Raw genomic sequence first — 22,707 nt, 5'->3', positions numbered from 1 at the left:
AATTGAACACAAGTTACAACATTTCTAAAATTTAATCAGACATAAAAAGGCACCAGAAACACTCCAATTTAAACATTTTATAAATTTAAGTTACGTACAGAAAGGCACCATAAGCCCTCTCATGCTCTACTACAAAACCAAAAAACAGTAATGTAATAATTAACTAATTAGTTCTACAAAAGTTATTCAATATGAAACCATCAATCGTGTTTTCACAATGTATCTTCTGTTTAGTCGAGACCAGGAGGGAGTGTCCCATTGATGAAAGACGAGAACATGGTCAATGCACGGCCAGGTTGATAGCTTGGCACGAAATGTCCTGCTCCTCTTACTGTCACGAATGTCAAATTCTGGTATTCTACTGCATAACCACCAACCTGGATATATGAAACAATTAATTCATATTCATACATGATATTCCGAAATTAGGAGGTTAAAAATCAATAAGGACAACTTCTTTAATTACCTCGCCTTGGAAGAACCACGGGTACCATGGTGTTTTGATTGGTGTTTTGATTTTGTCAATAGCATATCTACTCGTTGTTACAGCCAAAATATGATCTACATCTCCGCTAGAAAAATAAAAAGGACGAAGAAGAGGAGCTTGAGCAGAAATTTAAGAATTATTACTATATTGACTACTTAACTCCTTGCTTGATTTACTTACCTATATATCCAAACCCGAATACCACTTTGCATGAGCTCTTGAAAGATCGGTAGAACAGTATCTGGTGAGTCTTGCCAAAAGCCATGTATGTAACCACTGCACCAGTGAGGATTGAAGCAAGTGACCAAATTAAACCGAAAAAGAGAGGGGGGAAAGGTCAGTAATTTCAATTTGAAGAAGTAAAATGTTTTTAGAAAACACGGTATCTATTACTACCTGCAAGATTCCCAGGAATGGGGTATATCTCTGACATTAAGTGCCTTTTGTACTTCAGCAGTGTTTAGGTAATTGTCTACATAATCAGGCGTGCATGGATCAAATCCATCAATCTGTAATAATACACTAAAGAAAAAGTTATGCTATAGCTAGATTGATTGTAATTTGGGTGTAGCATGCCGCTGTGCGTGGTCTTTTATTTTTCTCTTACCATAATTGCGACACTTCAAATTTTGAATTATTTAGATCGGTATATATAAACACAGGGGAATGAATGGGCAATTAGCCAGTGAAACTTACAGGAAGGGAAGTATAGGCGGAGGAGTTACACAGTTGGGAATATGTGTTATAATCATATATATTGGCTTGACACGAATCTGCTTCGCTTGTGTACTCATCACAAGCTACTGAGGTAGATGCTTCTGCCGAGAAGTTGCAATTCAAGACAATTCCTTGATGGACTTCATCTGATATCAGTGCGTGCGTCCAATAAAAATCGTATGAACCACTAGTCATTGCTTCATCGTCCAGGAGTGCATTTCCAGTCTGAAAATCATGTCATATGCAAATAAGATAATATGAGTGACTTAATATGTAATCATCATTTGTTCAAGCTTAATAAGCTTACAGCTATTCCTTGCAAGTTAATGACAAGGTTGGGTTTTGTTTTCTTGTGAGATAAGATCAGCTGAGCAAGTTGAGGCACATAATGGCCTGCATAACTCTCCCCAACAACATAGAAATCGCGGTGTTTATATTCTGGGAATCTTTCCATCCAGTTGACGAGAAATGTGAAACTGTCTTGTCTAGTCTTTTCATCTCCAGTAGTATAATCTGATGATGTATTAGAATAAGAGAATCCAACACCAGCGGGCGATTCTAAAAAGAGGACATTTGCCACTGCATAGTTATAGTCGTCACAAAAACGTCATTGTAATTCTCAGTAGTTATTACATATTTTACTGAAAACGGAGGTAACTATTTACCATTGTTCCAGGCAAATGGGTTGCGCCACAAGGTTTTCCCGTCTTTATTGACGCGAAATGGTCCAAGTTCCACCATCCCTCCATTCCCGAATGAAGAGCAACCAGGTCCTATCAATTTCATACACAATTGAAAACTTGTAAATTTTAACATGACTGCATGACATTTTGATCTATGACTATAAGAGCTATCACAAGCTAGGGGTAAAATGGTGTGGCGTGGCATGTATATGTACCTCCATTTAACCACAAAACAAGAGGCTTTGTAGTAGGGTCATTAGATGATTCCGCCAAGTAATAGAACAAGGCTCTACCAGCATTAGCATCAACAGTCACATATCCTGAATATTGATCAAAATTGATCTCACTTGGTTGCCCTGGCAATGCCGATATCTTGTCATCTTCCTTTGATCCTACCTGTGGCACTAAGAATTTGGACACTGATCTCTGCTTTTCAGCAGGCTCTAGGCCGCGGTTAATAACTCTTGTTTTTGCTCGTCGAGACTTGAGAAATTCACGTAGAACATCTACTTCCCCCGCGTCACATAGTTGGGCACTTAGGTGGCACAAAATTAGAACAAGACTTAAAACAGAGGGGACTTTCATTTTCTTGCTTCACATTCAAAGAAACAAGAAGTGGTGAGTGACAACTCAACGATAACTCTTCTTTATTATATAGTCTATGCAAAACGTTGAGAAGGTCGTCCGATATTTTTTTCTTGTACTCAAATTGGACCAACATCTTTGTCATTTGTGCTCTTCGGTTTAGCCCACATATGCATTTAACAGCTATGATGATTGTTAAGTTGTTTCAATCATCTTCCAAAGTAAGAATTTTCTATCTTCTTTAGATATTTTCGTTCGGTTTTACTATATTGGGATCTACTCTAAAAATGTGAAGAGCGACTCCCTAGCTCATATCTCCCAAATTAACTTACATGTTGAGAGAGATTTGTGAAAAATATCTAAAGTGAATTTTTTGGAAGGATAAGTATCATAGTTTTCTAGTTAAATTTTTAGAATAGTCTAGTTTCTAGTGTAGTCGCTTGGATAAGGAAATATCTAGAGTAGAAGAATATCTAGATTTTTCTTGTAGAAGTATCTAAAAGATTTTCTAGAATCATCTATATAGGGATGTCTTGAACATTTGTAACCATCCAAAAAAGCAAATTCAACACAAAGCATATAAAGTAGTCTTCTTCTATACCTAAGCTCTCTCATTCAATATCTTGCTTCTACTTTCATAGCTTCCTCCTCGTTTGTTGAATCTTTTGATCTTAATTAACGATCTTGAGCTAGCGGAAGGTCTCTCCAATTACACCTTTCTTCTACTATTCTCTACAAGATTGGCATAAGCTTATTGTATTGCCAAACAAGTAGCTAAATGTGTTTAACGTTCATCTACAGATCCAAACTCTAAAGCCACTGGACATAAGCAATAGTAATGTAGACTAGTTGGTAATACTCTCTGTTCCTGGAGTGTTCTTCCATTTTAATTGATACAAGTGGCTCATGACTGTTGCCTGTTGGAACATGATACCAAACTACCATACCATATGAATCTTGCACCATAATTTAGTCTATTGCGTATGAATTCAATATGCATATTTTCAAGCTAATCAAGGAGATATTCATATTGAATTCTGGCTGGAGATGAGAAAAATGCCCCTATTTGTATGATTTTGGACAATTTTCATTATCCAGTTAGGTTCGAGGTTCATTTCTTGATCGTTTTGAATATAACAAAACAGGTCAAATCAATAAACCCATCATAACTTAAAGTCGTCCAATAACGACAGGGTCATAACCAACCTCCCCTTATTTTTACTTTGAGACATTCAAGTACTTTAGCCTATTGAATCAAGTCAACAAGTGGAAATCATAATTAAACCAATTTAAACTTAGGTGAATTATTTAAAAATGAGCTGATTAGACCGCCTCTAAAGTTTAATTAACCTATAGTATTGAAGCAAAAGTACTTCAGGGTAATTCTTACCCATCTTTTTCTCCATCATGAAAATAACATAAATAAAATAAAAGCCTACATCATGAAAACAAGAATTTGATTAATAAAATTCGTCCAATTATTCGAATGATTGGGAAAATAGACTTCCAACGTAACGGGATCAATCCCAATTCCCAAATGCTAAAAATGATTGGCCAAGAACATATTCAACAAAGCAAAAGCTCTACGTGGTTGAAACTGTGGAACTTGATGCCCTGCTCCCCTAACTGTTGCAAAAGTCAATCCATTATACACCACCATATATCCAGCTACCTGCATAAATTAATTATACAAATTACCTTTATATAAATAGAAAACAATAAAAAGGAAATAGTAAAATATATTTTTTATCACCCCAAAATATAAAATAATTAAGATGAGAAAAAGTAACTTACTTCTTTTGTATCATCAAGCCAAAAATGCCAAGGTTTGATGATTGTAAGGTTCATAGCACTAATGCTATAACGAGTTGCAGTCACTGAAACTACTGCATCCACATCTCCACTGTTTCCAGACAAATTAATTAATTAACTAATTAATCCTCTTGTTCTTTATTGGAACAAGATAAATAAGATTAGTAGTAAATTAATTAAAATGTCTAATTATAAACTAATCCTATAATTAATTTACCTGAAAAGAAGTATCCGAAGACCAGAAGCAAAAAGTCTCCTGTATATTGGAAACATACTTGATGGACCATCCTTCCAAGGCAGATCACTAACATACCAAATGAAAAGAAAAAAAATCATTACGTCTATCATATCAATATATAAATTCTGACAGTTTAAATAATTTTATATTAGTCATGTATCAGGTAGCTAGCTAGCTCCATTTATTTTGGAGAGTTACTTGTAAACTACAAGTTGTAGTTATTTTTTATGTCACACTCTGATAGTACTCGATATAACTTGAGTTTAACATTTATACACAGAGTGAAAAAATAATGATGAAGAGTCCCATATAGGTCTTTTTCAGGAATGGATGGACTCTTAATAGGGTTTGGACAATCTTTTGCCTCTTGAGCTAGCTTTTGCGGTTGAGTTAGACTCAAGATTCATTTCTTTACTTGGTATAAGAGCAGAACTCATCCCAGTTCTCATTTATGATTTTTGGGATTACCCACACCTCAGATGTCCGGCTCCGGATGTGAGGGGGTTTGAAGAGTCCCACATCAGCCCTTTAAGGGATGAGTGATCTCTTTAATACAATGTGGAGAATTCTCATCTCTTGTGCTTCTTTTGGAGTTGAGTTAGGTCCAGGATCCATTAAGATGTTAAATTGAAATACACTAATACTATAATTGAAAATTACCTGCTGCAAGGCTCCCAAGGGTTAGGAAGGTTAGTGTTGGCATGCAAGGCCTTCTTAACCTGTGGAAGATTGAGATAATCGCTAACATAATGTTGTCCACAAGGATCATATCCATTTTTCTTGAATACTCTTCTTGATGATGTTGATGATGAGGTCTTTGAATCATCAAGGGGACAAAGAGGACCATAGATGTTGTAAGGGTCTATCCTTCCAAACTCAGTTTGGGCTGTGCTTTCAAGCTGTTGGCATGTTTTTGTTTCTGTATCGCTTTTGCAGTTTTGTTGGAGGCCTAGATGAGTCTCATCTGAGATTAGTGCATGGCTCCATAAATAATCCAACTGCCCTTTCTCATCTGTTTCAGCATTCATTATACCATTTCCTATCTGCATGCATGCAATTAATGCATGTTTTCTCCAATTAATTTGATTCTCAAAACGAAGTATATATATATATAATGCATGGTTATATATACTTGCTACTTGTAGGAACAAATAATAGACTATATTTTGGCGACATGCCATCATAAAAAGACCGGACAATTCGACATTAGAAATATATTGATTATTTGATTATTCCCACCTAATAAAACTTTTGTCTATAAGTACTTTAGTTTAAATTCATCCATAAATTATTATATTTCCTTCATCCCAATTTCACGTGGCACCTTCGGATTTCAAGAGTCAATAAGTTTTCTCTTTGATGGTGCATATAGGCAAAATAAACGCATATCATATACGTATATTAAACACAGGCGCGCACGCACGTATACTTATGTAGATAGTGGAGACACAAATTTGATTTAGTTTGTAAGGTTAAAATCCCAACTTGGCACTCCAATAACTTCCTAAAAAATGGAACTCATGTTAAAAATTCAACTTTGGCATGTGTTTAGCTTTGCAGCTAGAGGTGTTGTTTAATTCATTGCTCATATCTACAGAATCTTGTGAACCAATTGAGCTTAGTCTCTAGGCATACAAGTTAGATACATATGATGTATCATAAAATAACAAAATGTCACATGTTAATAACGACAAGACGACCCTATTGAATAAATATCATTTGTTTTTATATATAGAAGCTTAGTCATGACAGCTTATTTTACTATATATGACTTTGTCTGTCTATGTTTGGTAGAAAAATCAAAAGTAATTACCTTAATTCATCTATGTTAGCTATTTGAGTAAACTTATCACAAGGAGTTGATAAACTTCAATACTGAAGAACACTTGTAACAGATAAATAAATAAATAGTACAAGATAGGTGAAGAATAAATTAAATGAAATACTACCATGATTCCTTTGAGTTGAATCTTTAAGTTTGTTATAGGTAGCATGTTCCTCTTGACAATGATATCTGCTAACTCTGGTACGTAGAATCCTGTGAACCAACAGTCGCACCAATATTATCTGTCTAAGTAATTGACAGTGCCTTGGATTGTATTACAAATGTAGCAAAAATTTTCAATCAAAAGAAATGTCTATTTCGGCTTTGAGAAGAGGACACAATTGATAATTGTATAATCAATTGTCATGAATGGTCAGACAATCATATACACTAGCAGCGCTATTGATAAAAGTGGTCCTTAATTCTTACATATTTAACGTCTTATTTTGACAGAACCCAATCAGGGCTCTCACTACTAGAAGGATAATCCAACAATATCTAAGTAGTACTATTTGTTTTCATTTCCTAACTACTCTCCGTCTTAAAATAGTTAGACATCAGTAATATATTCAGTATATTTTCACTAAATGCGATAGTTGACGTACATATTTATTAAAAATATTTGTCTTAAAATAATTGTCTGTTTAAAAGATCAAGAAAATATTAATCATTCTTTTCCAACTTTACTTATAAAATTAGTTATTCTATAATTATGAGGCATGTAAATAGATAAAGCTTAAAGAATTAATAAAGGATATATTAATCAAATCACACTTTTAATTAATTTTTTCTTAAGAATTGTGCAAAACCTAAACCGGCCAACTATTTTAAAACAGAGGGACTGCCAACTATTTTAAAATGGAGGAAGTAATTACTTCCTCCGTCTATTTTTTTATGTGCCCAATATTGACTTGGCACATCCCTTGTTGAGCAATAAATAGAATGATAATTTTAGTGGATAGCTCTTTAAATATAATAAAATTAATATTTTTAGACATGTATTAAGAAGTGGCTATAATTAGTAAATTAGGCACTAAATGATAAATTATTTATTAATTTTTTAAACTGAACAATAGAAAATGAACATTTATTTTTTTTGTTGTGTTGGAGGACGATGGAAATTATTGTGTAACAGTAAATACCTGCATAGCTTTCTCCCATGATGTAGAAATCCCTGCCTTTGTAATGTGGAAACTTCTTGAACCAATTCACTAGAAACCTATATGCATCTTCAGCTGTAATAATATAAGATATACTTATATGATTTCTTCAAACTACTAAAAGTAATTAACTTTAGAGTGTAATTTCATGATTTAGACTGTAAAACTAATCAAAAATAATTGGAGAATTAGTACTATTTGTGTATTAATTCTTTATACACAAATTAAAATAATCATTATAAATTAAGGAGCGGGAAATTAATTAGCGTAGTGTGTACTGTACCAGTCCTCTTATCGCCTGAGAGTGCATAATCGGAGCTAGTGTTGGAATAGGAGAAGCCAACCCCTGCTGGAGACTCCAGGAACATCACATTTGCAACTGCAAAACCAAAAAAAAATAAAGTTATTTAAAGATTAATAGATAAATAAATATAATAAAATACTAAATTCATCTAATATTATATCAACAAAGTATTTCAAAAAAAAAATATTTATGTGGCGGTTGGTGGTGGTGATTATGGTTTATGATGGTGGTTATGAATATTGATCGGAGATCGTGTTGGTTAATAAAGGTGGCAGTGGTGGAGTCAGGAATCTCACAAGGGGTTTAGAAATAAACATACAAATAAATCGAAGAGGGTTCAACTATTATATACACAAAAAATATATATTTTTTGCCATAATAAATACTCCCTTCGTTTAAAAAATAATGACCTACTTTGACTTGACACAAAGTTAAGAAAACAGAGAATGACTTGAATTTTGCGGTCTTAAATTAAAGTTGTGTCAAATGTACCAAAATGCCCTTTAATTAAATTAAAGTATTATCAAAAAAGTAAAGGAGTCATTCTTTTTTAAACGGACTAAAAAGAAAAGTAGATCATTCTTTTTTAAATTGAGGGAGTAATATAATTTTTCGTCAAAACTTCCTCGTCAGAGGGTAGCTCCGCCCCTGAAAGGTTAAGTAGTTAGTGATGATGGTGGATGAAAGTAGTGGTTGATAGTTGTTATATATGATAGTGATATCTAATGATGGTAATGAATGATGATCGTGGTTACGATTAACGATATATAGTGATGACTAATGATGGTGATCATGGTAATAGGGATATAATTGATGATAATGATGACGACTAGTTGTAGTAATTGATAATAATCAAAACATTCATGAATTAGTAATGCAATAAAAGTACCTTTGTTCCATGCAAATGTTCTGGAATAAAGAGTTTTACCATCAGGATTTACACCAAAAGGACCAAGTTCAAGCATGGCCCCAAATCCTAATGATGAACATCCTGGACCTGCATGCCCACCCCAATAATGTTATTCTTCCCTCATCCAATTATAGCCATAGAAAATGACAACTCATGCACACTAATAAAGTTAAAAACTTCCATAATTTTTTCAAAGAAACAAAAAGAAATAAAATAAGTGAACAACCATCAAAGGATGTGGTGCAGTGGATGGGGCTGCTCCTTTCTTATCTAGAGTTCTCGGGTTCGAGCTCTGGGTATGAAAAAATTCTTGGTAGGGAGCGCTACCCCCAAATGAAGCCCTATCCTACTTGAATCCGAATTAGTTGAACTCTTATGCGGGTATCAAATATCAGATGAAAAATTAAAAAAAAAAAAAACAGTGAACAATACGAATAAAGCAACCAATAAGTCTCAATTATTCGTCCCCACTTATTTACTCCATCTGAACCACTTCTTACAAACCGATGGAAATGTTCCTCGGACTATTAAATACCTTCTCGAAAATTAAATGCTCATATATCCCTCCACTTCATAATAAATTGATTTTCTATAATCTTACAAATTTGATCAAAAATGACTTTCATAATAAATTGATTTTCTATAATCTTACAAATTTGATCAAAAATGACTAATATATATAAAAAAAAAAGTCTTCAATTTATTCTTATCCAATAAATTATCAGATACGAGATTAGTAAAAGTCAACTTGATTAATTAATTATGTTGAAGAGAAGATAAAGAGCAATTTAGTCAAATAACTCACTTAATTGATGCTATTAAATAATTTTCTTAACCATAGTATCAAACCCTTAAAATCACATCACTTATTGTAGACCGGAGGGAATAAATATCAGAGACATATAGTAGCACTGTTAAGAACACATCATGAACTTAACAAAAGATTTATGAATATTCGAATTTAACTTCTATACACATACAGTACACTTATACAATGAAGAGTAACTACACTATCAAGTCACAAACCAAAGTTAACTACGAAAAATCATCCATAAAAATAGGATTAGTCAGCTAAAAAATAAGGTAGGTCACGACTCACCTATATATAGAACAGATTAAGATATATTGATAGTATGCAAAAAATTACAAACCGTATATATAAGTTAAATCATACTCTCACCGTCCCAAATTTTCTAATTTGATTTCTCATTTTACTTGTCTTTTTTCATTAATCAAGAAGAGACAAATTTTTTATCCATGTTTTACCCTTTGCGTTAATTACTTTTTCTTCAAATTAAAATGTAAACATCATTTATTAAGGATACTATAGTAAACTAGCCATGTTATTAATTATTTTTCTTAATCAATGTGTCATCTTAATTTGGAACGGAGGGAGTATATACTCGTAAAACAGAAAGGAACTATTAGAAGAACGTAATTAAATGAACAGAAAAGAAATAGAAGAAATAGGTGCATGACAACATATATTCAATAACAACAACTATAACTTACCCATTGTAATCCCAAAAAGGTGGGATCGGAGAGGATAGAGTTTACGTAAATCTTATACCTACCTCAAAGATAGAAAGTCTGTTTCAAATAAATCTTTAGCTCAAGAAAAATCATCTAAATAAATCTTTAGCTCAAGAAAAATCATCTAAAGCAATCCAGCAAAGAAGTAACACAAGTACAGTAGCTAATAAGAAAAAAAAATGTATACAGTAATAGAACAACAACTACAACAAAACAAATACGATAACCGAGGTACAAGAAATCGATCAACATGTAGTAACACACATTAAATGACTAAAAAGCAATACTATCACTACTAGTATAAACGAACAACAAGACAACAAACTACTACCGAGTAATCACCTTCTATCCTAATCCGTATTCTCCACACCGTCAACATTATGATGAACAATAAGAAGATAAGTATAAAGACAAAGAGAAAATGATCAAAAAACATCACCTCCATTTAGCCAAAGAATAAGTGGTTTAGTAGAAGCATTTCCAGAAGAAGATTCAGCAAAGTAATAGAAAAGGCTTCTCCCATTCTTTTCATCAACATTAACATAACCTGCATATTGATTAAACTTCACATTTGATTTCGGCTGTCCTGGAAGACCACCTTTGATCAAATCATCCTCCATATTTCCAACATGTACTACTTGTTCTTCATCAAAATCAAACACCAAGTTGTTTTCTTCATCAGAATTAGTCATCCCAGAACGCATTTTCGATCGACGCCACGACATTAACGTACGTGCCTGATCATCCATTTTGAAGCCATGAACAACTTGTGCTACAAGAAAAAATAAGTTGAAGAACAAGTGCTTTTGTTGGTTCTCCATTATTTGTGTTTAGTGACACTAAGGTAACATATATTTATAGAGGTATATTGGACAAGTATTATATGATTGGAGGTCAAGTTTGTCTTTTGGACAGAAACTTTATAAAAATGGATAATCATATCTTATCTTTAACTCAATTATTAAAGATGCTCCTCATTTCAGAAGACATTTTACCTACGTCATCATGCCAACTCTGCTTGCTGAAAATGTTTTCTTAAAAATATCTGCAATTAGCTCTTCTATTTTGCAATAAGTTCAACATTTATACATTGAACTAGAAGATAATTAGTACTTTAGTCATTCATAAAAAGTAAAATTATAATTTAAAAATAAGACAGTATCTGATATAACATGGTCAAATATTTTGATATTACGAAGATTCTTTATATGAACGCTGGATTGTGAGAATTAAATACCAACAGCATAAACTATAAAGAAAGAAAAAACAATAGCACCTCATCTTTTCTAATTGGCTTTTAATAGGTAAATAGACAAATATTGTCCCCTATTACTTCCTTCACTTTGTTACCAAATAAATAGTGTTTTTAATTTAAATATACCCGTTAAGAAATTATTTTTTAAAAAATAAAAAATAAAAAATATTTTTACTAACTTATTCTTAATAAATATGTTGAAAAAGTAGTAAATATCTTTAGTTTTATAAAACACTCTTTTATTTAAAAAGGATAAATTGAAAAAAAAAAATCATTAATATCAATTTAACTATCTAAAATATCACTTATTTAAAATAAAACTAAAAAAATAAGATACCGTCACACTGCTTATTTAGAAACGTAGGGAAGGGAGTAAGATCTTGTTGATTTGTCACTAAATTCCAAGATATTGTGGAAATTGGAAGAGAGAATGATTGCTTGCAGATAAATCAAAGAATTCATTGGCTCAACTTAGTCGTCAAAGTCGTAAAGTAATCGCAAATGGAGTTACAATTTGCTTGAAAGAGGTTGTCCGTTCACTTCTACTTATTTACTATATTAAAAAAAAAAATTATTTTTATTTATTTATATTAGAATTTTTACCTAATTTTCTTATTAAAATTAGATTTTAGTTTTACACTGAAAGAAAATAAAAGTAGCATCATAATTATTTTTACTTTTTCTGAAAGAAAAATAAAAAAAATTTCATATTTAACAAACCTCAAGAGAAAAGATCTTAGATAAATAGAAGCCCCTTCTTCTCATATTATAATACAGTAGCATACACAGGTCTTATATTTTTCCGATATAAATCTTTCGTTTGACCAAACTATATTAATGATATATCTTTTTAGTATTGTTTTCTTTACCGTTTAATTTATCATCTCATGATTTGCAACTATTTGCTTCCACGTGACGTCACTCGATATCGAACCTAACAGTTTATTCAGCATGTCTTCTTTTTAATGTTTTACCTTTAACATTAAATGCTCATTCCAATCATTTCTCAAGTCCATTAAAGATTTTATCAATTACTCCCTCCGTTTCGTTTTAGTTGTCTCTCTTTCTAAAAATATTTGTTTTAATTTACTTGTCCATTTGATGAAATCAAGAGAATTTTAGTATGTTCTTTCAATATTACCCTCAACATTAAATGACTAAACAAAATATATTTACTCAAATTCATATTTTCAATGCATAATTAATAAGTTTATTTTAGTAAAATAAGCCTTTATTAAATAATTTCGTAAGGGGTGAACCAAGTGAATAAGAACAAACACGGAGGGAGTAATATAAACCAGACAGATAAGTACTTCTTTTATTATTTTAAAGAAATATTCAAAGTTCATTGCATACAGATAAAAGTGAACTGAAAAAACAAATATTTTGCATAATATTTTTTAAATACTTTTTAAAAAAATGCACGAGAAGGGGTAAAACGAAAAGTTAATCATTCTCTTGTTCAAATCTGAGTGTGATATTCAACATCAACTTTTGCTTTTTTTCTTGGTGGGGCAGCAAGAAAGACAGGTAAACCATTCTAAAAGAATAGCCCGTGTTTGTCGAATTTCAAATTATTTGTAATAATGATGGGGGCCTGTCCTATTAATCCAATTTTGACCCATAGAATACGGGTCTAATTTGTCATAACTTGGCTATTGATTGAAGACACTATTGCTCCACAAAAATGAATACAACAACATGAGGGGGAAAAATACAAATGGCTATTGATTGAAGACACTATTGCTCCACAAAAATGAATACAACAACATGAGGAGGAAAAATACAAATTTCTATCGATTGAAGACACTATTGCTCCACAAAAATGAATACAGCAACATGAGGAGGAAAAATACAAATTTCTATCAAGAGGGTCCTTTGGTGGAACGCAATTCTGCTTTCATTAGGATAAGAGTTACCTTACTTAGAATTTGATTTCTGGCACATTACGATACTTCCTCATATTTTGGGGAAAGGACCCCACTAAGCACTTGATGTTGGGAGATCGAATCTGAACTTTCATCTTGTTGGTGAGGATTCAATCGTAATCGTCCCCATCCTATTTTCTCTAACCCTACGCCTATTTATTTAATTTTTTAAAAAAGTATATACTTCATATGTACTCATTTCATCTTCTTCTTTTCTTTCCATCCTTCGCTTTCTATTGTTTCCTCCTCCTTGTTCTTCCATGCAATGGAACATAGAGGTGAAGAAATGAAACATGCGTTCTTCTTGAGTATTTTTTTTTTTTTTTCTTTTTTTGGGATACGGATTCACGAAGTCCACCTCGAGCTAGGTAAAGTGCGTCCACCTCTAGCTAGGTAAAGTGCACCCTACAGAAGACGACTAATCCAAAACTTCTGATTAAAAATGAGTACTTACCACTCCAGGATACCGGAGTTCTTTCTTGTATCACTGTTGAGGGTAAAGGGCTCCTTATAGAAGAGTGATATCTTCATCGCCACTTCTATTTTCTGTGATACAGTACTACGACTCTTCGGTTAAGGTCCAATACATGTTTCTGACCTAAATCTCAATAAGCACTAAACTAGTAAAAGAACTCCATTATCAAGCCACTTCTAGTCACACAAGTATATCAAATAGAATTTGATACACATCGAAAAACTTACTGATACGTGATTCTGCATAAAAGTTCCCTCATTTCATGATCCTAGGCAGTTTGGTCCTTGAAGCCTTTAAGAAATTACAGTCAAAACATCGAGGTAAGTTAAAAAGGCAGCAGAAATCGGAATAAGTTTCACCAATCATCATAGCTCACATCTCTATGTATACAGTTCACACATCTCAACTCACCAAGCATAAAGTAAATCCAGCTACAAAATTCTCATCAAACACTATATGCTTTAATCTTTTTAATTCTATAAATTTGAAACGCTGAAAGAAAAAAAGAGTGTTTTGATAATGTCTCTCATTTAGCAGCGGTTGACCAGAGTTCAGCTAGCAGGCTGCTGGTGATGCTCCATAAGCTGCTCCAGCAGCATACATACCAGAATCCTGATTTTGTGATGCACCATATCCATATCCTCCATAATTTTGCCTACCATAATAGCCGCCCGCATTCCACTGATTACCAGAATCACTTCTCATCTGCAAAAGTAAAGACGAGTAAATGGGTTGTGGAAGAAGATAATTTACCACAAGAACAAAGCATTTTTGAAACAGAAACTTTTTTTCGAAACAGAAATGTAGCGCTTGGGATAAACCACAAGAACAAAACATTCAAGACTGAAGATTCTGCAAAAGCTTCAATAGATCCAAAAATCCCCAATACAAATGACAACTAACTAGGAGAGCATACAGAAAGATACATGGATTCAGTTATGTCATTGGACTCTTGAAGTTCCAGTTGCACAAAAGAAAATCAGAAGGATTCAGACATATGAAACAGGAGTAGCAATCAAGAAATTAGCAACAACATCCAAAACTATTCAGATTGGCCAAAAAAATTTTTCTAAAAAAACACACCATTAGAAATCTTTTGCAATTGTATCAAGCCCCAGTGTAAAAATTTGTTCATTTTGGAAAGGGTTAGACTTTTAAAGTAACATGTACAACAAAACCATTTAAAGATTTCAAGTAAGGGCTCGATGTGTCAATAAAAAGCATTTGCAGAACATTAGATTGTTCTATATTTGAAGGTCAACATTAGAAAGGTAGCATTATAGAAAATTCGATCATTTTGGAAAAGGGTCAATGATCAGTAAAACATGCCAACATTTAATTGTTTTATTGAGAAGCTCGCTAAGTTCTCTTTTCCTTTTCTTGGTTAAAAAAGAAAATCTTTTTTGATCAGATAGTTGATATTGTTTGTACAGAATAGTCCTGTGAGAAATACCTGCTTGTTTGCTGGACTTCGACCCCAGGAAAGACGAACTGCCTGCTTGCCAATCACTGCTCCATTTAATTTTTGTATCGCTTCCTGAGCAGAGCTCCTGTGAAACATAAAAACCCAGGAGGTTGTCAAGCATACTACCTTTTTTTTTCTTTTCCTTTTTTGGGGACAAGTAAGATTGATTTTAGTAATTGCACAAAGAAGGTGTACTGATATGAATAAGAAAAAGAACTTTTAATTCATTAAACATGTAGAGAATTCAAAAGGTCAGAAGAAATATATACATCACGACTGTGTATATTCTGCACGCTGCATTTAAAAGCTTCAGATTAAGACTACTCTACTTTATACATTACCAACCACCAAAAACTTTGAATCTTTTTCCAATTTAACTGTTCAGGAGCAGCATATGAAGCTTGGGCCCTGCCTTACAACAAAAAATCTCCTTTTCGTTTTCGGAATCATCTTCTATCCCCAGCAGCAGGAACCTCTTCTTTCATGAGCCTAGGGTTAGGGGGTAGGGGCACCGATTCCCAGCCTGCGAAGTTCTAGCTTAAGCTTCCCCTTAGCTTGTCTCAATATGAAGTCTTGGTCTTCAGTCTCAATCAATTTGATCGAAGAAAAGAAGACAAACTTCGGGGGCAAAGACGCTCTCATTACGCTCTCTTCTTAAACCACCTATATCCTCCACACTTAATCAGCATTTGATAGATTATCCAACCCCGAGCAATCTTAGTTATTGGTGGGGGTTCGGTTCATTAGCTGGTATTTGGTTTAGTCACTCAGATATGAATAAGAAAAAGAACTTTTAATTCATTAAACATATAGAGAATTCAAAAGGTCAGAAAAAATATATACATCACGACTGTGTGTGTATATTCTGCATGCTGAATTTAAAAGCTTCAGATTAAGACTACTCTACTTTATACATTAGCAACCACCAAAAACTTAATCTTTTTTCCAATTTAACTGTTCAGGAGTAGCAATCAGTTTACTTGTTGATAAATTTGGTAAATTTTTACTACCAATTGTGTTCCATTCAAGCAGGTCACACGCGACACTTGGTGAAGTTCAAAGTTCATGTCGTAACCAAACGGGAAAGAGATCTCAAGGTTCAGGAAACTTCTCCATCTACTCACATTAAAAACTCTACATTCACTTATAAGCCAAAAGAAAATTTACCATCTAGCAGTGAACCTCGAGGGCTGACAGATAAAGTGAGAGTCCCAGAAACTTTTCATCTTTATAAGAAACTCAAATCCAGTTTCAACTATTCTATTGTTGCTCACACACTATAGTTAGCAACAAAAAGATGGTGATGATTTGCCGTGTTAAAGTTACTTGAAAAAAGAACATAATAGAATCTTAAGCTCAAAGAACTAGAAGAATGGAAAAAAATATTTGCAAGTGTAGGATTTAAAGATCAAAATTGAAGCCATGTTGATAACTGCTAAAAGCAAGGAAGAACCAACATAATAGTGGGTGGTTCTGGCTAAAAATGGTAGACAAGCGCGCAGCTTTAAAAAGAATAAGTTGGCAGTAGGAGTTGAACAGTGAATCAAAAGGAAACAAAGTCTAAACATCACATTTTTATTACTAATCAAAAGTATGAGACTAATACTCCGCCCATAAGGGGCAATTGCTACACAACCTGCATAACATTTTATCCTCAAAACAGTATTTTTGTTCAGACAGGTAATTTCTCAAGAATCACAAACCAAACAAATAACATAGATCCTTAAACGTAAAGAACTCATCTTTTAACTCAATATCTAGAATTAAGCCAATTATTTAAATCATACACTATCAAATGAGAATAAATGACAAAAGACACTGAAGTTATCTACCAATCAATGTTCATTCCTCAAGACTCGAAATGTCAGTTCTCTAAGTGTCTCAGACAATGATGCACAAAATAATTCATTACCACTTATCACCTTGCATTTCAAGTCGAGCATTACAGTTTTTTACCTTTCAGAAAATTGTACAAAACCACATCCTTTTCCGACAGGTATTTTCACAGAGACCACTTCCCCAAACTGACTAAAGGACTGCTTCAGCTCCTCATCTGTGACATCAGAATCAAGTCCGCCAACAAAAATCTACCATAAAGAAGAAGTTACACCAATTAATTATTTTCTGTAAGTATTAGTGGATAATTGGATTGAGAGTTACTCCAATTAACTAACTTATGACCAACTTCCACAAGAAAAAGGATTACTTACTGTTGTGTTTGATGAATCGCCATCAGACTGGGATCCATGGGTTGCAGTACCATTTGATGCATATCCACCAGATAATATCACAGCTGCACAAACAGAGTAAGCAGTTCTGGACTCAATATAAAAGTGAACATGACACTTAAAATTTGACACAAACATCAAACAGCTAGCTCATAGGTAGGAAATAACAGATCACAGTAAACTACAAGAAGAAAACCAAGCTCAAAAATCTAGCAAAATTTGGTGAATCTGGGATAAAAAAAATAGCAGCATGCTTTGCACCAATAAATGATACTATCTTGCTCTAAACAACAAATCCACTATGATCAATTGATCATCAATCGTCAATTTGACTAGATTCTGGATTTAAATAGAAAAGAGAAAATGGTCTATTACCCCCCAACCTTTAGTCGAAATCTCAACTACACACTCAACCTTTAAAGGTGACCACCTATTACCCCTAAACTTATTTTTACCGAATTTATTACCCCCTCGGTTGCTGACATGTCAACGTACGCGACTACACCGCCCATGAGCGCGTCAGTTGAGTCCATTTCACTAAAAATTCTTTATTTTTTGATTTCCACATCATGATTTTAATAATATAATAAATATTTTAATTATTACTTTTTCTTAATGAATTATAATTGCCACATCATGCCTTCTTCTTCTTCTCTTTTTTCAAAACAAAAATTCAAGAACTCATTAATGGAGTTCTTCATCTTTCTCATCTCTAAATTCTCATTAATGGTGTTTTTTAATAATTTGAAAAATGTTATTACCGAAACCAAGAAACACTTAACTAAGGAAACAATAAGATTTCTCCGATTAATGAATTCTTGAATGAGGAATACGAGGAACTCCGATTCAAAAAACTTGCAAAAATTCAAGAACTTCGATTTCATCTCTTTTTGCTTAAGATGGCCATTAATGGCGAGTTTAAAGCATTGAATTTCCACAATGCCATGTATAATTTCCAACATAACCCACGTATAATTTTCAACCCATTTCTCAATTTTCTCTATTTTTGCTCAAGATCCGCCATTAATGGCGAGCTCAAAGCTTTGAATTTCCACAATGGGGAAGAATTCGCCATTAATGGCGATCTTGAGCAAAAAGAGATGAAAAGCTTTGAGGAGCATTTATCCGCCATTACACACTCATTAATCCACTATTTCTTTCCCCAAGAATTCTTTTTTTGACCCAAGAAGATGAAATTGGGTTGAAGAAGAAAATGGAGCAAAATGGGAAAGGGAAAGAAAAAGGAAAATAATAATGTTAAATAATTAATTTTTTTAGAGGTAAAAAAAAAATGACGTGGCAATGACGTGGCAGCGCGTGCATCACACCACATGCCAAAATGACTGGTTGTCAGTTTTCGAGGGGTAATAATTCCACTTTAAAATAGTTCAGGGGGATCATAGGACCTCAGCAAAGTATAAGTGTGTAGTGGGGATTTGGGATAAAGGTTGGAGGGGATTTTGACCATTTTATCAATAGAAAATGATTAATTGATTTTTTCTTGTTTATTAGTCCTTTTTCCGGTTTTTTTTGGAAGATAAAATTCGAACATTTAGGAAGTAACCAAAAGGTTCTAAATTGCAATAAATGTTAAAGAATTGTTTCAAAAGCTTTGGTTAAAAAAACATGTCCATTCAAATCTTGATAACAGAAGTCGTTTAACATGAATGACGAACATAAACAACATACAGTGATGTGGTCATCTGATGCCAGTATATTTAGTTTTACTAAATGACTTGCAGCAGAACAAGGTACAATATCACATACCTTGGGAAGAAAATTGTTGCTGTGCTGATGGTTTTTTGGGGGTAGCAACCCCAACACGCATGGGCCTGCTGGAACAATATATGCCATTCATTTCGGTCATGGCCCGAGACCTCTCGCTTTCATCACCAAACCTTACAAAGCCATAGCCTTTTGAGTGGCCTGTGTTTGCATCTACTACTACTTTTGCACCTTTAAAAGATGGATATCTACTAGCGAAAGTGTCACGTAACATTGTGTCAGTAACATCAGAAGCCAAATCTCCTACAAAAATTGAGAAATCAGAACCAGTTTCTGCACGTTTTTCACCAGCACCAAAGGCTGCCCAATTTAAGCGGAATGGTTGCTCTGCATTTGGCATCATAGATCCATTGTAGCTCTGTAGCACTTTCTCTGCTGCTGTGTGAGTATTAAACTCAACAAATCCATAACGCTCTGATTGACCAGTTTGCTTGTTTCGAATAATTTTCACAGAAACCAGCTGCATAATATATGACCATGGTTAAGTACTATTACAGAATGCATGCTTAAATCGAAAACTAAATGATCAATGTATGTACTCTGTATTAGTACTGATTATAAGCTTGAACAAGATACTCTTGAGATAATTTTACTCCAATGACAAAAGAAGGGTTTCCACAACATTTACCGTCAAAGAAAAGGCAGAGGAATTCAAAAAAGAAAAGCACAAACTGTTACAATTATTCAAATCAGACACAGTCGGTCCAATTTGGAGTCCAGCTCTAGGCTCCGTTTTGAGGATGGGAAAATGTTCCTTCATCCTCATTCTCTAGTGTTCTACCACTGAACAAACTGTAACATCAAATTATCTTGTTTCAAGTTTAATAGCCATAGAAATATCGCTAACATCTGTCACAAATAATTTTCCTCGAATGTTCATTAATTCTTTTCTTTTCTAAGAGGAAAAATAAATTCATTGATTTTCTCAGCAATAACATAACAGCCCATACATTTTAGGTTATTTTGTAGTACTCGCTCCGTTCCAATTTATGTGGAACCATTTGAATCGGCACAAAGTTTAAGAACGAAATGAAAGACCTCTGAAATTTGCAGCTATAACAAACCTTAGATATTAGCGTAGCTAAAAGTCATTTCATTAAGGGTAAAAAAGAAATTTTAAATTTAAGTTGTTTCTAATTATAGAAAGGTGACATTCGACAGACTAAAAATGATAGGGTGTCACATAGATTTGGATGGGCGTAGTAGTTTTTTTTTATAACCATGATGTTCTGGCTAGTTTGTGTGCCCCTCGACTAATTCTACAGGATGCCTGCCACGTCTCACCATCAACGAGTAAATTCTAGATTACAAGTACAAATAACATACCAAAATTAAGAGAATCTACATAGAAGTAACCTGGAATTTTCTTTCGGATTCTTTATCAAAGACACCCAATCTTCTATACTGAAATCTCATTCTTTACTGAAGAAATCCAATCCTCTACATTCGAATCTCATTCTTTACAGAAGAAATCCAATCCTCTACATTCGAATCTCATTCTTTACTGAAGAAATCCAATCCTCTACATTCAAATAATCGAATCTCATGTGTACACCAAAAAGAAGCAAGGGACATGTTGTTTCTCAATAGAGGAGACAAGATTCCAAATTGTCCTCCGAATCTCAGACCGCTGCATTAACTGAGATCTCAGTAAGGTCAAACCTTTTGCGCAACTAATAACCAGTTTAATGACTTCTTAACTATAATAACAATTTTTAGCGCTTCTTTTTCACATCTCCATTAACAGAACAACAATGTTAAAGCGATTAAATCACAACGAACATCAAAAAAACTACAAACAACAAATGCAACAAAACAACAATCCAGGCACAAACAACACAAGTAATACAAGTAATTCAGCTAAATGAACAAATAAATAAATAAATAAATAAAGCAAGACCTCGCCAACATGAGAAAAGCAGGAATGAAGATAATTTTCATCCATCCATGGCTGAAGATCACCAATCCAAATCGTTTTGTTATCTTCAGATGAAGTCTGAATCTGCGGCGGCGGCGGCTGCAGCATCTGCTGCTGCTGCTGTTGATGATAGTAAGGCATGTATTGCTGACCATACATCATCTGTTGCTGCATCGCCATTGCTGCTGCTGGATACTGCATCGCCATCCATTGTTGTTGATACTGCTGCATCGCCACCCACTGCTGGTGATGTTGTTGTTGTTGATGCTGTTGCTGTTGTTGTTGCTGATTCAAATCTCCACCGTTCATTTTTTCCCACCAATTCTCAAATTTCAATCTTCTTCCTCTCTCTAGCTCACTCACTAACTAACTTTCTCTCTCTAGTTTCCTTCAATGGATTTTTAGAGAGAGAAAGTATTGAATGAGTAAAGAGGGAGAAGAAAAGAGGGAGATTAGTAGAGAGTCGGCTTTTACTATATAATGAAGAGAGAGAGAGAAGGGTTGGATACTACAGGGATCTAGGGTCTTTATCTCTCTTCGTGTGTAACGAAGTTGAATGATGACCGTACGATTCAGATGCGAGGGTTTGAATAGCAGCCGTTGATGAAGGAGCTTAGAGACAAGTTGGTGATTGTGGGTCCCACTGCGTGTCGACGATTTTATTTGAAGTCAAAACAATAATCGGCGATTCGTGACGGCAACCGTCGGTTTCGTGGTAACAACGTTTAAATTGTTGGAAGCAGAAATTTACTTGTAGTTTCTTAGACAAGTTGACAATATGATACATGCATTGTTAATATTATTAGATTATGAAGTAGTTAGGACATATTTTTCTTCGGTTAAAGACCAGTTATTTAAACTGAATTTGTGTTTTACTTGTCACATTTTACTTTATGAAAGTTAATTTCATTAAACATTTATGATTTGGATATTTATGTTGGAGGTCTATCGGAAACAGCCTTTTTATTTTTTTGAAAGTAACGATATAGACTGTGTATATTTTATCCTCCTCTGACCCCATTTGGTGGGAATTTACTGGATTTGTTATTGTTGTTGTATTTATGATTTGGATACGTGAAGACTAGATATGCAGACGGTCCAGTGAGGATATGCGAAAGATTGGGTACATTGTGTACGAGGAGAGGTAGAGGTACACCGATAAAGTACTGAAAAAATGTGGTTAGACAGGGCATGATGCAGTTTCAGATTACTGTGGACATAGGCCTTAGATAAAAGTATGGAAGACGCATATTAGAGTGGGAGGTTTAATAGGTAATAGAAGGTTGTCGTACTTTTTGAGGGTTTAGGCTTGTTGGTATTTATCGTGAACTAGTTGTATTTTAGTAGTTCTTACTTCTGTTATCTATCATGTTTATGGTGTTTGATTGTCTATGTATTT

General features: G+C 33.7%; 2 protein-coding genes across 2 annotated transcripts; both read right to left on the bottom strand.

Annotated features, from left to right (window-relative positions):
* Positions 1 to 57: 57 nt before the first annotated feature.
* LOC107840308 lies at positions 58 to 11,516 on the bottom strand. Its single transcript, XM_016684130.2, is given in 18 exon segments — positions 58 to 377; positions 467 to 572; positions 668 to 763; positions 884 to 996; positions 1,184 to 1,429; positions 1,512 to 1,783; positions 1,870 to 1,977; positions 2,103 to 2,487; positions 3,282 to 3,291; positions 4,014 to 4,144; positions 4,267 to 4,375; positions 4,502 to 4,588; positions 5,183 to 5,565; positions 6,472 to 6,560; positions 7,490 to 7,582; positions 7,791 to 7,886; positions 8,701 to 8,808; positions 10,694 to 11,516. Coding segments are annotated over 18 exon segments (2,961 nt in total). The 5' UTR covers positions 11,076 to 11,516; the 3' UTR covers positions 58 to 230.
* Positions 11,517 to 14,255: 2,739 nt separating this feature from the next.
* Positions 14,256 to 22,070, bottom strand: LOC107840307 (polyadenylate-binding protein RBP47). The gene is made up of 6 exons (XM_016684129.2): positions 21,291 to 22,070; positions 19,373 to 19,850; positions 17,588 to 17,670; positions 17,334 to 17,464; positions 15,366 to 15,462; positions 14,256 to 14,617 (listed from the first exon to the last, which is right to left on the bottom strand). Exons 1-6 carry the CDS (start codon positions 21,615 to 21,617, stop codon positions 14,468 to 14,470), a joined length of 1,266 nt encoding a protein of 421 aa, XP_016539615.2. The 5' UTR covers positions 21,618 to 22,070; the 3' UTR covers positions 14,256 to 14,467.
* Between the last annotated feature and the right edge of the window lie 637 nt (positions 22,071 to 22,707).

Source organism: Capsicum annuum, chromosome 8 (assembly GCF_002878395.1).
Source record: "Capsicum annuum cultivar UCD-10X-F1 chromosome 8, UCD10Xv1.1, whole genome shotgun sequence".
Classification (NCBI taxonomy): Eukaryota; Viridiplantae; Streptophyta; class Magnoliopsida; order Solanales; family Solanaceae; genus Capsicum; species Capsicum annuum.
The sequence above is the reverse complement of the archived record's forward strand: the minus strand, read 5'-3'. Positions and strand labels throughout refer to the sequence as shown.